The sequence below is a fragment of the Sylvia atricapilla genome, chromosome 11 (assembly GCF_009819655.1).
Source record: "Sylvia atricapilla isolate bSylAtr1 chromosome 11, bSylAtr1.pri, whole genome shotgun sequence".
Classification (NCBI taxonomy): domain Eukaryota; kingdom Metazoa; phylum Chordata; class Aves; order Passeriformes; family Sylviidae; genus Sylvia; species Sylvia atricapilla.
This window is the reverse complement of record NC_089150.1, coordinates 572,012-584,928: the sequence shown is the minus strand read 5'-3', so window position 1 is coordinate 584,928 and position 12,917 is coordinate 572,012. Positions and strand designations below refer to the sequence as shown.

The 12,917-nt window shown below is 46.0% G+C and overlaps 1 protein-coding gene across 2 annotated transcripts in view; it reads right to left on the bottom strand.

The window, feature by feature from the left end:
• RAD18 (RAD18 E3 ubiquitin protein ligase) overlaps window positions 1-12,917 on the bottom strand; it is a 29,331-nt gene that overhangs the window by 3,984 nt on the left and 12,430 nt on the right. For both annotated transcript variants that reach the window (XM_066327132.1, XM_066327131.1), the window contains exons 7-11: window positions 11,151-11,335; window positions 9,987-10,063; window positions 9,253-9,313; window positions 6,917-7,051; window positions 5,091-5,244 (exon numbers count right to left, since the gene is read on the bottom strand). In XM_066327132.1, coding sequence (XP_066183229.1) covers window positions 5,091-5,244; window positions 6,917-7,051; window positions 9,253-9,313; window positions 9,987-10,063; window positions 11,151-11,335 — 612 coding nt within the window. The remainder of the gene's footprint in view (window positions 1-5,090; window positions 5,245-6,916; window positions 7,052-9,252; window positions 9,314-9,986; window positions 10,064-11,150; window positions 11,336-12,917) is intronic.

The following is a 12,917-nucleotide window of genomic DNA, read 5'->3' as shown; positions in this document are numbered from 1 at the left end:
AAAACGATTGAAGTTCTTCACCTGCACTGCTCAAGATGCAGCCAGCATCCTGTGGCAGGGTGATCTGCACTTATTCATGCCTCCACACTGGGAAAAATGCAGCTCCAGTGACTCAGACACTTCCCCAACTCTATTCCTGCAGGATTGGTTCCCTGATCCCTTACAGACACTCAACCAAGAGTCTGCTCGTCCTTCCTTGACCATCAGTTGGCTTTCGCTTCACCACCCCCTGCTCTTTCATTTAGGATAAACACACCACCCTAAAATAGGGAGAAAAAAGCTGATGTAAGTGTGAATGACACGTCTTGTTCTAAAACTGAGAGGAGCAAACGGCTCTTTGAATTGGTTTATTTTAAGGCAGATTAAGTTCCTCCTCAGCCTGGTGCGGGCAGCCAGCATCCTCCCATCCATCCATCCCTCCCTCCATCCTCTCATCCATCCATCCTCCCATCCCTCCCTCCATCCTCTCATCCCTCCATCCCTCCATCCTCCCATCCCTCCCTCCCTCCCTCCTGCTGTGTGCTGTGCACCAGGCTCTGGGCATGTTTTCCCTCAGTGCTGGCACAAGCAATGAGCTGCAGCCCATCTCCCTTTGGGAGGTGAATGCCCAGCCCCCAGGAGTGAGGGACAGCAGCTCCTTCCCTCCTGCAATCCCGACTTTGTCCCCTGTAAGGAAGGGGACGAGCTCCCTGCTGGAGCAGCCCAGGCACCCTGTCATGTCCAAGATGAGCTGTGCAGCACAACATCTTCCCTGGCCTTCCAGAGCCTCCTCTTCACCCCACGCCTTCATCCTCCTGTCCCTGGAGAGGTCTGCCAGCCTTGGCTTTGCCCAGGCCCCACGGAGGGCTCCTGTCTGTACCAAACCCTACACAGGTTCCACTGCCCTGCTGTTCCCCCTGACTCTTCCCAGGCTTCCCTGGTTCTCCACGGCCCCTCTGCAGCCCAAGAACACACCTTTGAGGCTGTGCCTTGGGAAAAGGGGAAGATCTGCTGCAAGTACCTGAACTGCTTCCCTCTGGAGCCTGGCAGCAGTGGCTGTGAAGAGCACTCCCCACCACGACTCCTGCTCCCAGGGCTCAGAGATGTCCACACCCCACGGCTCCTGCCCAGGACTGACGTCCTCCTGGACACAGGCTGTGTGTAAGAGCTTCCCCCGTGCACATCTGAGGCCACCAGCTGGCCCTGACAGTGGCCCCACGCCTCACAGCTCCTGCCATTTGTTGCAGCTCAAAGGTTTGGGAAGAAAAGTATGAATCAACAGCATAGCAGAAAAGTATCATCATCCTCTCACAATGAACCCCCATTTGAGGCCAAAATTCACAGATCAAACAGTCCTGTCTAACGCTGTGATATGCATCATCTCTGAGCCAAAGCAGTGCAAGATTTATTAAGTAAAAAAGTCCTGAAGAACTAAAAAAGGCAATTATTGCACCGATCAACACATTTTCATACACTTCTCTCATCTGACAGCGATGGCCAGGGCGCAGGACAAGGCTGCCTTCAAACTCAGACCGAGGCAGCTGCCCAGGAAGAGCTCACACAGCATTTCCAAGCTCTCCATCCCGCCAGCTTTGCCAAACCATGTCACCCATTTCAGAGGGCTGCTGCCATCCAGTGCACTCCTACTTCTACTTCTTCTGCTGCTGATGAACTAAAGCCCATATTATGTAAAGCACATAAATCCAAGGATAAGTGACCTGCTAAATCCAGATCTTGGATCCTGATCAATGGCTCGTGAACTCACTGCCAAAAAAGCTCCATATACTGCAAATGAGGCCCCTTCCTTGGGCATGAACCCTCCTGGCAGACACTGCAGTCACTCTGGGTATTCCAACAGCACAGGGATTGATACAGACTGTGGACACAGCACTTTCCCACCAGGATTTCAAAATTCTGACTGTGTTTCAGCATCTCAGACAAGGCCAGTGTTGGGTTTTGTCTGCTGTTCCATCAAGTCTTAGCTTAGTCATCAGGAACCGACACTTGTGTTGAACACAGTTTCAAGAAAAGATCATTTGCTTTAAAAACTACGTATTATCCCCATTGTATAAAATACTTATAATGGAATATTTCCTTTACATAGCTCATTAACTGGCTTATCATTGTTCCTCCTAATTTCTTCCCTAATTGTCCGATTGTTTAAGTAGTTGCGTAAAATTTGGCTTCAGTCCCAGAAAGTCAAAAAATACCACAGGACTATTCATATGGAGCACAACATTCCTGTGGAAGCCTTGTGCCACTGTGACTTCAGAGCTTTGAAAAATGACCCTTTCAAAGCCCTGGCGGTGTTCTGGTGCTTATCTGTAACACACAGTTTGCTCTCTTGGTGGGATCATCAATCTCTCTGGAGCACAAGCATGTCTGGGGAGCTGCTACCACCTCCACGCCTGGCCTGCCTCTTTTCTGCAGCAGGAGGAAAAGTCTCATTTTCTCAGTGTTAGCATGGACCTTTGAATAATATCAGTTCATCAGTGATTAGTGTACAATGGATGAATTTCTAATCTTGACCCTAAGCACTCCCTTAGCATGTACTGACATCAGACTGAGAAGAGACAAACCTTATGAAGGAGGAAACAGAAGAATCACTAATTTCTTTGCACCATCTTTTTGGCAGAACAAACATTTCAACTCTGACTTGCAGATTGTTCCATTGCATTCTATATGCTACTCAACATCCTCATTTTGCTTTAATTCATCAAAACAACAGCCCTCCATGTAGAAGTACCCTCCTCACGGGAACACAGCATGCAGATCTGGAATCCCAAATATATTTCCAGTTTTGACATTTCAATGTGACAAACATTTACTCTTGGCAAAGGATACCCTCTCGTTATCAGAAAAACACAAGCCTCAGAAATCCATCACTTGATACAAAACCACAATACTACTAAAACCATCAACATCTAAATCACTCTTGTTTGATTTGTGCTGGATTTATTTCACTGCAGTTAACAAAACACCAGCCCCACCGAAAGCACACAGTGATAAAATATGTCCTCCTTTCATGCAGTTGGAAGGACTACACCTGCATGTCACAGCCCCTGCCAGTGCTGCCGTAATCCAGGGGGTCCTGGGAGGAAGAGCTGCAGCCTGGAGGGAACTGCACAGCCCAAAGCTGGTCCCTGGCCACAGCAGGACCCACAGACCTCCAAGGGCCCAGCCAGGACCTGGGCACTGCCCTGAGGCCAGCAGCCCCCCTGCCCCTTCAGGGCAGCCAGCAGGAGCACAAACAGTCCACACAAAGAGCACATTTGCCTCTCTTCAGTAAGTGTTCCTCTACCCCAGCATTTGAAAAGGGGGACACTCCCTGCAACCTTCTTTATTTCCCAGAAAACACAGGAAAACACTCCAAAGTGCTCTTTAGCCAGGTACAGGTTGGCATGAGGAGCACTGGGCAGACAAGAGGGACCTTCCATCATCACCAGGCAGCACCCGTCACTTCAGCTGAGCTTCCACTGCATTAGTGCTGCTGTCATCTCTTTGTGCAGCCCCAGGGCTGGATGCAGAGCAGGAGAAGCTGCAGGCTGCGATGCCCCAGGGCTCCCTGGGTCTCTCCAGCTGCCCCTGCCCTGGGCAGCCAGACCAGAGGGGCACCCAAACTCTGCAGGTCACTGTCCCACTGAGGGCTGGGCAATCTGCTCCAACACCACACCTGAAATGAGACACTCAGGTATGAGAGTGTGAGAGTTCTGTGGGAATCCAGAACCCTGGGAGGGACCAAGAAATGAACAGCAGAACAGCTCCCTGTGCACAGGGAAGGAAAAACTGTCATCATCATTTACATCCTGAGAAACTGAGATAAATCTAGTCCTCACCTTAAAGGCTTGTTACACACTGAACAGCAAATAAACTGATTTGCTGCCTTCAACAATTTTACAGTACCCGTTCAGGCAGAAAGACACAGATAGCACAGAGGGGAAAGGCCAGAGGAGGGGAAGGGCTTTACTGGTCTATAACACAGGTCTGAAGCCAAACAGAAATGCAGTGATATTCTGAAAGGGCAACAACGACCCTTCCTGCCTCCCCAGGTGCTCTGCCAGCCAGCATATTGCTGTTTACTGACAAATATTTACTGTGTGCTCCCACTTATTCAAGGAAATGGAAACTGGCAGCAAGGTTTGATCCTGTAAAACAAAGACATTTACTGTCTGATGCTCTCTAATCCCCTGAGCTGATCTCCCCATTCCAAAGTCTCCCTGGGCTTTCACTCAGTTCAACATTTCCCTCTGTGAAAGGGAACCCTCACAATGACTTCTAAAAGCTCTTTGTGAACCCAAATGACTTCAGGAAAGTTGGTTTCTGCCAAAATATTTCAATTTGATTGCTCTGTTAATAACCACCAATGAAGCCAACCACTACTCTTAGTGTTGGCAGAACAAGGAGGAAGAGGCAGGTAATAGGGGTCTAAGGGGTGGGAAATCAAGAACTGTCACTCCTAGCTCAGCTGGTGACCTTCTGCTACTTCCTCTAATTATCTCCCACTTCTAAAAACACAGGAAACCCTTTTATTGCTGGTAATGCAGACCTACACTCTCCTCTCATTTCTGTTATCAGCAAGATAGCAAGATTGGCTCTCTTGCTTTTAGGCACACAGAAAAACCCAAATATTCTCTATTTGTTTTCAATGACTTTTTCACCTTTGCTCCAGAAACTGAGGCCACGGGTCCTTACAGCTACACTACTTAAAAGACTGGGGTCATATCAATTTTGGGACCTCTCTAAATAAAACTTCCAGCAGATGGGAAGGTGAAGCAGTGGAAGGGACTCACCAGAGATAGTCCTGGTTCCCCAGACATTCCACTCCCTGTTTCTGTATCCAAAGGAACATTTACACCAGCACTCCCTGGATGAGAACAGCAGCAGTAATGCACTGAAAGCTCAGCTGAAGTGCTGCCTGGTGATGATGGAAGGTCCCTCTTGTCTGACCACAAAACTCTAGCATTACAAACTGCTAAGTGAATTCTAGATGTATTTGAGCTCCATCCCAGGAAGACGGTGGAGAAGAGTCAGCTGCTGGATGCCTGCACTGCTCCATGTCCTGCCCCAGCTTCCCCAGGGCAGCCCCCTGCAGCACAGAGCCCCTCACTCACCTGCTGGTTGAGCCAGATGACAGAGAGAATTCAGGAGAGTCTGATCTCTGCCATTCCTGCGAATGAGATTCGCTTCTTTGGCCGTCAGGAATTTCTGATTGGAGTGCTTGGGCTTTTCCAGGGACAACAGCTGTGTGATGCTCTTCTCCAGGTTCTACCAAGAGGAAAGACACAGATTAGAAAGAATGAGAATGCAAAATACTATTGTTTAGGACTCTGCAGCCTAGAGAGAGATTTTTATGAAAAAAGTAAGTTATAACCATTTAAATACCAACATCTCATTCTCACATACTTGTTTTGCAAAACTCCATCAGTTTCAAAGGTTGAATTTCTTTTCATGTCTATTTACAAAAAAAGAAACCAACCAACAACTCCCTGAGAACCAGAAACGTTTCACTGTTGAGTTTCAAACACCAGGAGAGAAACTAAGGGTGAGGGTGTGTTACACATTTCATCAGATGGAACTTTATTTCAGAAATTAGCAAGACTTAATGAGCACTGTTGGCTGCTTGTGGTACTACCCCCTTCAGCCCCTGCACCAGACAGCTTTAAGTTTTACAGATCAGGTTAACAGGCTTATCTTCAGCTGTGATTTACTTCCTTATGCAGCTTAGACAAGGTCAATGCACTGACACTTCCATTTCAACACGAAAAATCATTTCCAGAGAACACAACAGACAGAAATTGAAAACCATTCTGCTGGTTTTGTGACAAGTGTTTTGTTCAATGAAAAGATGAACAGCTCTCTGAACAGACACCTTCTGCCCCTCCAAAGAGAAAACACATCGAGGTTAAAAATGCTGGTGTGAAAGGACAGACTGCCCTTATGCCACACTCACAAATATCTGCAAGTGAGCTACTTTAGTAAAAAATTCCTGAGGACACTAAGCCCTCCCCAGACCCATGTCACTGGTAACTGATGGTGACAGTCACAGACACGTCCTGGCTCCATCCCAGGGCCCAAGCCATGCTCCTGCTCAAACCACTCTGACTTTTCTGCCCCTCCAGCAATGGTCTGCACAGAAATGGCCAGGCAGAACTTTAATCAGAGTGTGGAAGGGCTTCACAGTCTTTGGATTCAGCTCAGCCTGCCCTTTCTCTCCCGCTAACAGGCATAATTAAATACCAGGGGCATATTTTTGTCTGCTGAAAACAACCAGCAGATCCCAGTGACTCGGTTGTCCAACTAATGAAACACAACTCTGAAATTAGCAGGGTAAAAATAGCAAAGGCCTGTGCAATAACAGCCCAGCACAGTTAATATTTATCAAATCAAATTATTTAGCACCAGTATATATCAAATCCTTATGGCACTTCCCCTTAGGCAAAGCATAGCCCCTTGTTTAAAAGTTATAAAGACTGGGAAACAGATATTTTAAAGATGAAAAGCAAGATGATGTAAATCAGGAACAGATGATTAAAATGTCACCACAGAACGAAGCTAAATTACATCAACCAATAGTACAGGAGAGGGCAACAGGAGAGATGGAGGGGGAAATTAAAATAAATGAACAGACCAACAAAACCCCAAGCAAACCAAAGATCTGTTTTAATTCTGTACAATCCCACCACTAGCCATGAGAACCCAAAGGAAGCGGGTAAGGAATGCAGACAAAGCCTTGGCTCTGTTACCATCAGGCCATTACTGGCCTCCTCCTTTGCCATGCTGCAATAAATCATTTTAGGCTCTGTTTGATCTTTCTGCTGGTTGGGTTTTTCCCCCCTTAAAGGTTCCAGAAGAACAACAACAGATGAAAGACCATTTCTTTGGGATCCCCACAATTCTTAGCGTGGTCCAAGAGGGGACCATACTAAATGTCACTGACCTGTGGCTGCTGGCAGCTCTTTGACAGAGACTTCCTCTGTCTTTTGAGCACTTTCTGCTCTCCTCTCACCTGTCTTCTTCCACCGTTTATTTACTTGATCCACCAAGAACTTGAACTCGCTTCTGTGTTTGTTTCCTGAAAGGCAGCAGAGCATCACTGACCACCCCACAGGACTAAGGCACAAACACTGAGAGGACAGGAACAGAGATGGACACAAAAAACTGAATTAAAAGCCTTTTTGTTACAGCAGACGAAAACCAACCCAGCACTGTGATATATTCCACATTCCATTAACGATCCAAATCTGTGTCTGTGCTTTTTTAGAGCTACCCACAGTCCAGAGCACTGGCACAGATGGACACCTGATGCTCTGTGTGCCCATTACACTGCTGGGACTCAGACCCTTTAAGTTAATAATGCAAATACTCTCTGCACTTGCAATCACTTGGTATGTTTTAAGCACTCCTCTGCTGCTCAGCCAAAGCAATGGAATTGTTTAACCTTGGTACTTCAAAAGCTTTACTCAGAGCTGGGAAAATCCAGCTGTGGCTGTGGATCACCCACCCTTGGCCAGGCAGGGAGGGAACCCACTGACAGCAGGGGCAGGATGAGGGGAAACAGCCTCAAACTGTGCCAGAGGAGGCTCAGGCTGGACATCTGCAAGAATTTCTTCTCAGAAAGGACTGTCAAGCACTGTGTCACCTCCCTGAGGACCCACTGCAATGGCTGACCACCCCTCCAGTGAAGAAATTCTGATGTATTCTATGATAAAACAACACCGAGTTCTGCCCCACAGAAGGAAACAGATTTGACACCAACTCCTTTTCCCTGAGTAGCTGAAAACACCACATAAGGCCAAAAATTCTGGTAATAAAAAGCAAGTTCTGTCCCAGATGTCGTGTCTCAGTTGCTGCACTCTCATCACGGAATTCCTTTGGTGCTTCAGTTTTTCCAGCATTGCTATCTTCTGTTGTTCTGGCTCATGGCAGAACTACAAAGCTCCTTGAAAAGAAATGCCCTGGCACACAAGCACTGCTCAGCTGTGCTGCAAATCACTGTGGTGCTGAAACGACACCCCAAGCACATCCCACCAAACTGCAGCAAGGAAAACCAGCCCCAGACAGAACAACAAATACTTAAAACGTTACACAAAGGAGCAGACCTCCAAAGAACACGGCAAATTAAAAGATATATCAGCAGAAAAGGCAACCAAATACTTTTTTTTTTCACAGATGCACTTCCTTTCCTGTAGACTTTTTAACTCTTTAAATAGAGACCATGAAAAAAGCAGAGTGGGCTGAGGGTGCCCCTGAGTCCTGTGGAGCAGAGGGAAATGACAGTGGCTGTAATTGCCAGGCAGAGCTCCCAGCCAGCTCCCATCCTCAGGTTCAGCAAGCCAAAGTATTAATTGCTATTTCACAAACAGACAAAAAAAAAAAAAAAAAAATGCCAACAGTGCAATGTGCAAATTGCCAAGAGCCTGGGAAAGTGCAAAGAAGCAGGAAAAAAAGCATTTTCTCCCAGTTTGTCCTGCCTTTCCCCAAGGCTGTTCACAACCCCAGCATGTTTCTTCATATGGAAAAACAGAACAAAAGTACATTTAGGGGGGGTTATTCAGAATTAACACCACAGTTCATTCGTTCAGCTGGGAATTAGGGTCTGGGGTGCAAATACTGTAAAATAAAAGGGAAAAAATGTTTTATTGTGTAATAAAGTTTTTTTAAGTCCAACTGTTTTACAGTGAAATAATGGCATTTGATAAGAGTTCTTTAATCTCAAACCGTTCTTGAATTTTAATGTACTTTTTTCATGTCATGATTTCTTCCTTATTATTTTATGAGAAATAATTACCTGACACTAGTTACCATTTTTCTCTTTGGTCAGTATTTTTTATTAATTTTAAAACCGTATCTTCCCATTAGAACATTTTTCTATCTTCCCCCTTTTCCTATTTTTCTTAACTTTTCAATTTTCAGTTAATCTGCCTGCAACTCTCAAAATCTCCAAGTGATTAATTTAGTAGCCACGCCCTTTCAGCCATCTAAACTCAATCAAATACCTGTCTTTGAAAAATTCAGACAGTATTTAATATGTCCCCTGTGGGCTCAGGAAAGGCTTTTGGTGTCACTGCAGAAGGCTCCCAGTGACACCACAGAGCTGCACACCCCTCACCTGCTCTGCTGTTTGCATGGCCAGCAAACACAGCAGGACACCAAGAGAGAGCAAAATGTCTAAACAGAGATGCCTTTGGAGGCAATCAGTGAGTGTATTTTAGTTCAAAGGAGAAGAAAGTGAATTTAAAAGCAAAATGAGGTGATGTTTTTTACGTTACTTACGATATTCAGCGTGGATCTCATCAATTTCTTCCTCTGTCTGGTCCTTTGTGAAGGTCAAGCTCTACAAAAAATCACACAAATGTTTTTGCCACAAATAAAAAGATGATAAAGCTGCAGACTTTGAAATTAGACACTCAAAACTGGACGAGGCAAGTGTTTGTTTTCCCCCCCAGCTTTCAGTACCTCATCACATTAACCCACATTCACAAAGGTATCCACAGTGTCCTGCCCTGCTTCCACTGAGCCACCAGGACCAGGCCAGCCCATGGAACACCCAGCACATGTGGGCCAGAAAATATTTCCTAACACTGCAGCAAACAGGCTTCAAAAGTCACCCAAGTATCAAATGTCATGGGAAAAGAACAGGCACTATTGCCCATATGGAAGGATGGAATTTGCTAGCTAAATCCTAGAGAATTCTAGGAAGCAAAATATTCCCCACGCTGCCATGGAGGGTCAAAACCTCCCAGTATGGCCAAGGAGAACATGACTCAAGAATTTTCACTGCAGTCAAAAATTGCTCCTACTTTAAGGGTTTGGGCACAAAGCTCAGCAGCACACCCAGGACTGCCCAGGACAAACGTGTGGTGTGAGAAAATCAGGTTCATTCATCATCAGGATGCTAAATGTGAGTGCTAACACTCAGTCTGGGAATAAAGCAATGGCAGACACTGGGTGACACTCTGCAGTTTCTGCTGGCCACCCCTCTGTGAGAGCCAACATCAGCCACTTACATTTTCAGCAGGTTTATTAGACTCCAGCTGAACCCGAATCTTCTCATTCTTCTCCAGCTCTTTAACAACCTCCGCAACTGTTTGGAAATACCAGAAAGGGATCACTGAAACAGGAGCTGGGTAATAAAAAGCTGTAACAGCACAGACTGAAACTACCCTGCATTTGAAACATAAACAGCATTAGCCCTCCAAGAGGGAGAGCTCAGGCTCCAATCCCAAGCAAACATTCCGTCTCCAAATCCCCCCAAACCTCTTGCCCAGGACAGTGCTCGTGGCACACAGGCCCTCATTCAGACAGAACTTCCATTTTATGCTGGATGTTTATGTGGAATACACAGTAATTGCATCTACTGTACATCTTACTTTGCCCCCCAAACCACTGTCCAGGGCAACAGAACCATGCACAGGCTCAAGGGCAAAGCCCACAGAGGAATTACAATCTGCTTCAAGAACTGTCAGACACCACCAGAGCCCATAAACAACGTAACTGTAACATTTAACTCGAGCCACGGCTATGCAGAGCCCTGCACAGTTTACTCTGACATTTACTTTTACAAATCTGTTTCTGCATTTCATCATCTCCACAGCAGTGCCAGCAGCTGCAGACAGTTATTAAAACAAACACTTCACCATACAGTGAAGCAGAACAGAAGTTTATTAAGCTGTGAAAGAATAAAACCTGTTCCAAACTGGTTTAAGCACACTGCAGGAATGCGGCACCTGTGTTTCCTCAGCAGCTCAGCCACTGGTGTTACACAGTGACCTCAGGCTCCTGCTACCACCCAAAATCCACTTCTGCATCTGCAGTGTGAGTTTAATAATTCACCTTTGAGCACAGGGTCTGGACACAGGAAGAGGCTGGCACTGTGTAGGGGAGAGCAGCTCAAGGGCTCCTCACACACCCCAGAGCTCCTCCTGCCCCTCATGAATGAGGCAGAGAGCCAGTGCCACTCCAGCCCCAGCAGAGTGAAGGCTCACCCCGAGGACTCCCAGCAGCTTAAAGAAGTATTTTGCACTGATCTTGACCTACACAAGATAAATTCTTCCAGCTCCAGTTCTCCCAGCAGTCAGACCAGTGCTACACCAGCCCCGAGAGGGAACAGAAGGGGAAAAGCAGCCTGGTGGTTTGTGATGGCAGCCACCTCCCTGCAGCTTCCCACTGACCTGATTTGGGATTCAGGGAATCACACTGAGCATTGTACATGTGCACAAACTCCTGGTGTCTCTTAATGAGCTGCTGGCGGGTCCCAGAGGTGGACAGACCGTGTTCCTTGAGCTTCTTCCTCAGATCTCGGTCCGACAGCAGGTTATAAACAACCTTGGACATCAGCTTCCTTTTGTGAGCAGAACTGCCAAAGGAAGGCAAAAGGGACTTGATTTAATTCATACTCCTGTGAAAAAGTATTACCACTACTTAAGTAATTGTAAAGTACTTCACCCACTCAGGAAAACACACACATGAAAGAAACTTGGGTTTTCCACCCCAGTACTGGCCATGACTTACTTGAATCAGCTGGAGAAATATTAAAAGCATTAAAACATCCAGCCAAAAAAAGTGAATTAGGAGATTTTTCAGCCTTCTAGAAAAATGTCTTTTAGAAAAACAGTCATGCACCTGAAGGCAGCAGTTCCCAGCTAACAGAAGGATGGTTTGATGATACAGAGACACTAAAGGTAAGTAACAGTGCTCTCAGAGGAGTAACATCTAGAGCCAAAATTTACTACTTCCCACTGCTTTCTGTCAGAAGGACTCAACATTCCTGGCACAGCTGGGGAAAACATCTTAATTACAAGAACTGCCAGAGAAAATTCAAGTCCTAGAACAACTTTTGTCACCTAAAATTAGCAGAACATTTCCTCCTGTCAAATTAGCTCAGGCTTCCCTACACCTCCTGGTGAGATGCCCTTAAACTAGGAAAAACAAAGGGGCCAAAACTCATCTACATCTTCTGCAACTGCAGTAATTCACAGAGAAACAGCATTTAATTAGACATTTTTCTTTCTGCAGCAAAATAAAGCTCAGTTGCACTACTCTGGATTAGAGAGCAGTTAACAGCTTCACACAGTGAAAATGAGAGATTTATTTGAAAACTATTCAGCACTTTTGACTTATCACATTGACAATTCCAAGGTCAAAAAAACAAGTCTTAATACAAAAACTGTCAATAATTCATTTACTCTCATCCAGCCCTGTAGCATGGCTGCTAAAAAGAAGATGGATTACCACAATACACTCTTCAGGGAAACTTTTTTCAGATTATTTTGGTAAATATAAAAAATCCCACCAAATAATTAAATTAAATCTTTTGAAAATCCTACAGAAGCTTGGTGCATTTTCCAGCTCACCAGCAGCATGAGCTGTAGTGTGCTGACAGCTTTCCAGCAGCCAGCCACGGGAAAACAGCTCACAACAGGTTTAAATCCTAATGCTGCTTGGGTTTCCCCACGCTTGAGAAACACAGCGCTCCCTGGAAACACACTGACGTGTTGGAATTACCCCTGTGGAGCTCTGGGGGCTAAACCAGCAGCTCTGCTGAGACTGCTCAGCTGCTAACAGCCTGCTCTGAGATGAGCAGAGCTCACACTGCTCAGAGGAGCACCAGGGACGTGCTGCCACCAAAGAGCAGTGCCAGAAACCAGGCAGAAAACTGCCAGTCCCCAAGGGCACACTCTGCTGGGCACCTGCTCAAGGCCTCAGCAGTCCAGAGATTAAATAAGCAGCGTTTAAAATCCTCTGAGGGACATGGGTGGGACACCAAGACAGATCTGGCTTATTTTTCCACTCATTAAGAACACAGAAAGCACTAAACCACTCCAAATGGAAATGAAATGTAACATCAGATTTCAACTCCCATTCACCATTTTTCCATCTAGAATGTCCTTTAGCTTACAGACTGCACTCTAAGCATGACTGGGCAAAACAAGAGCTTT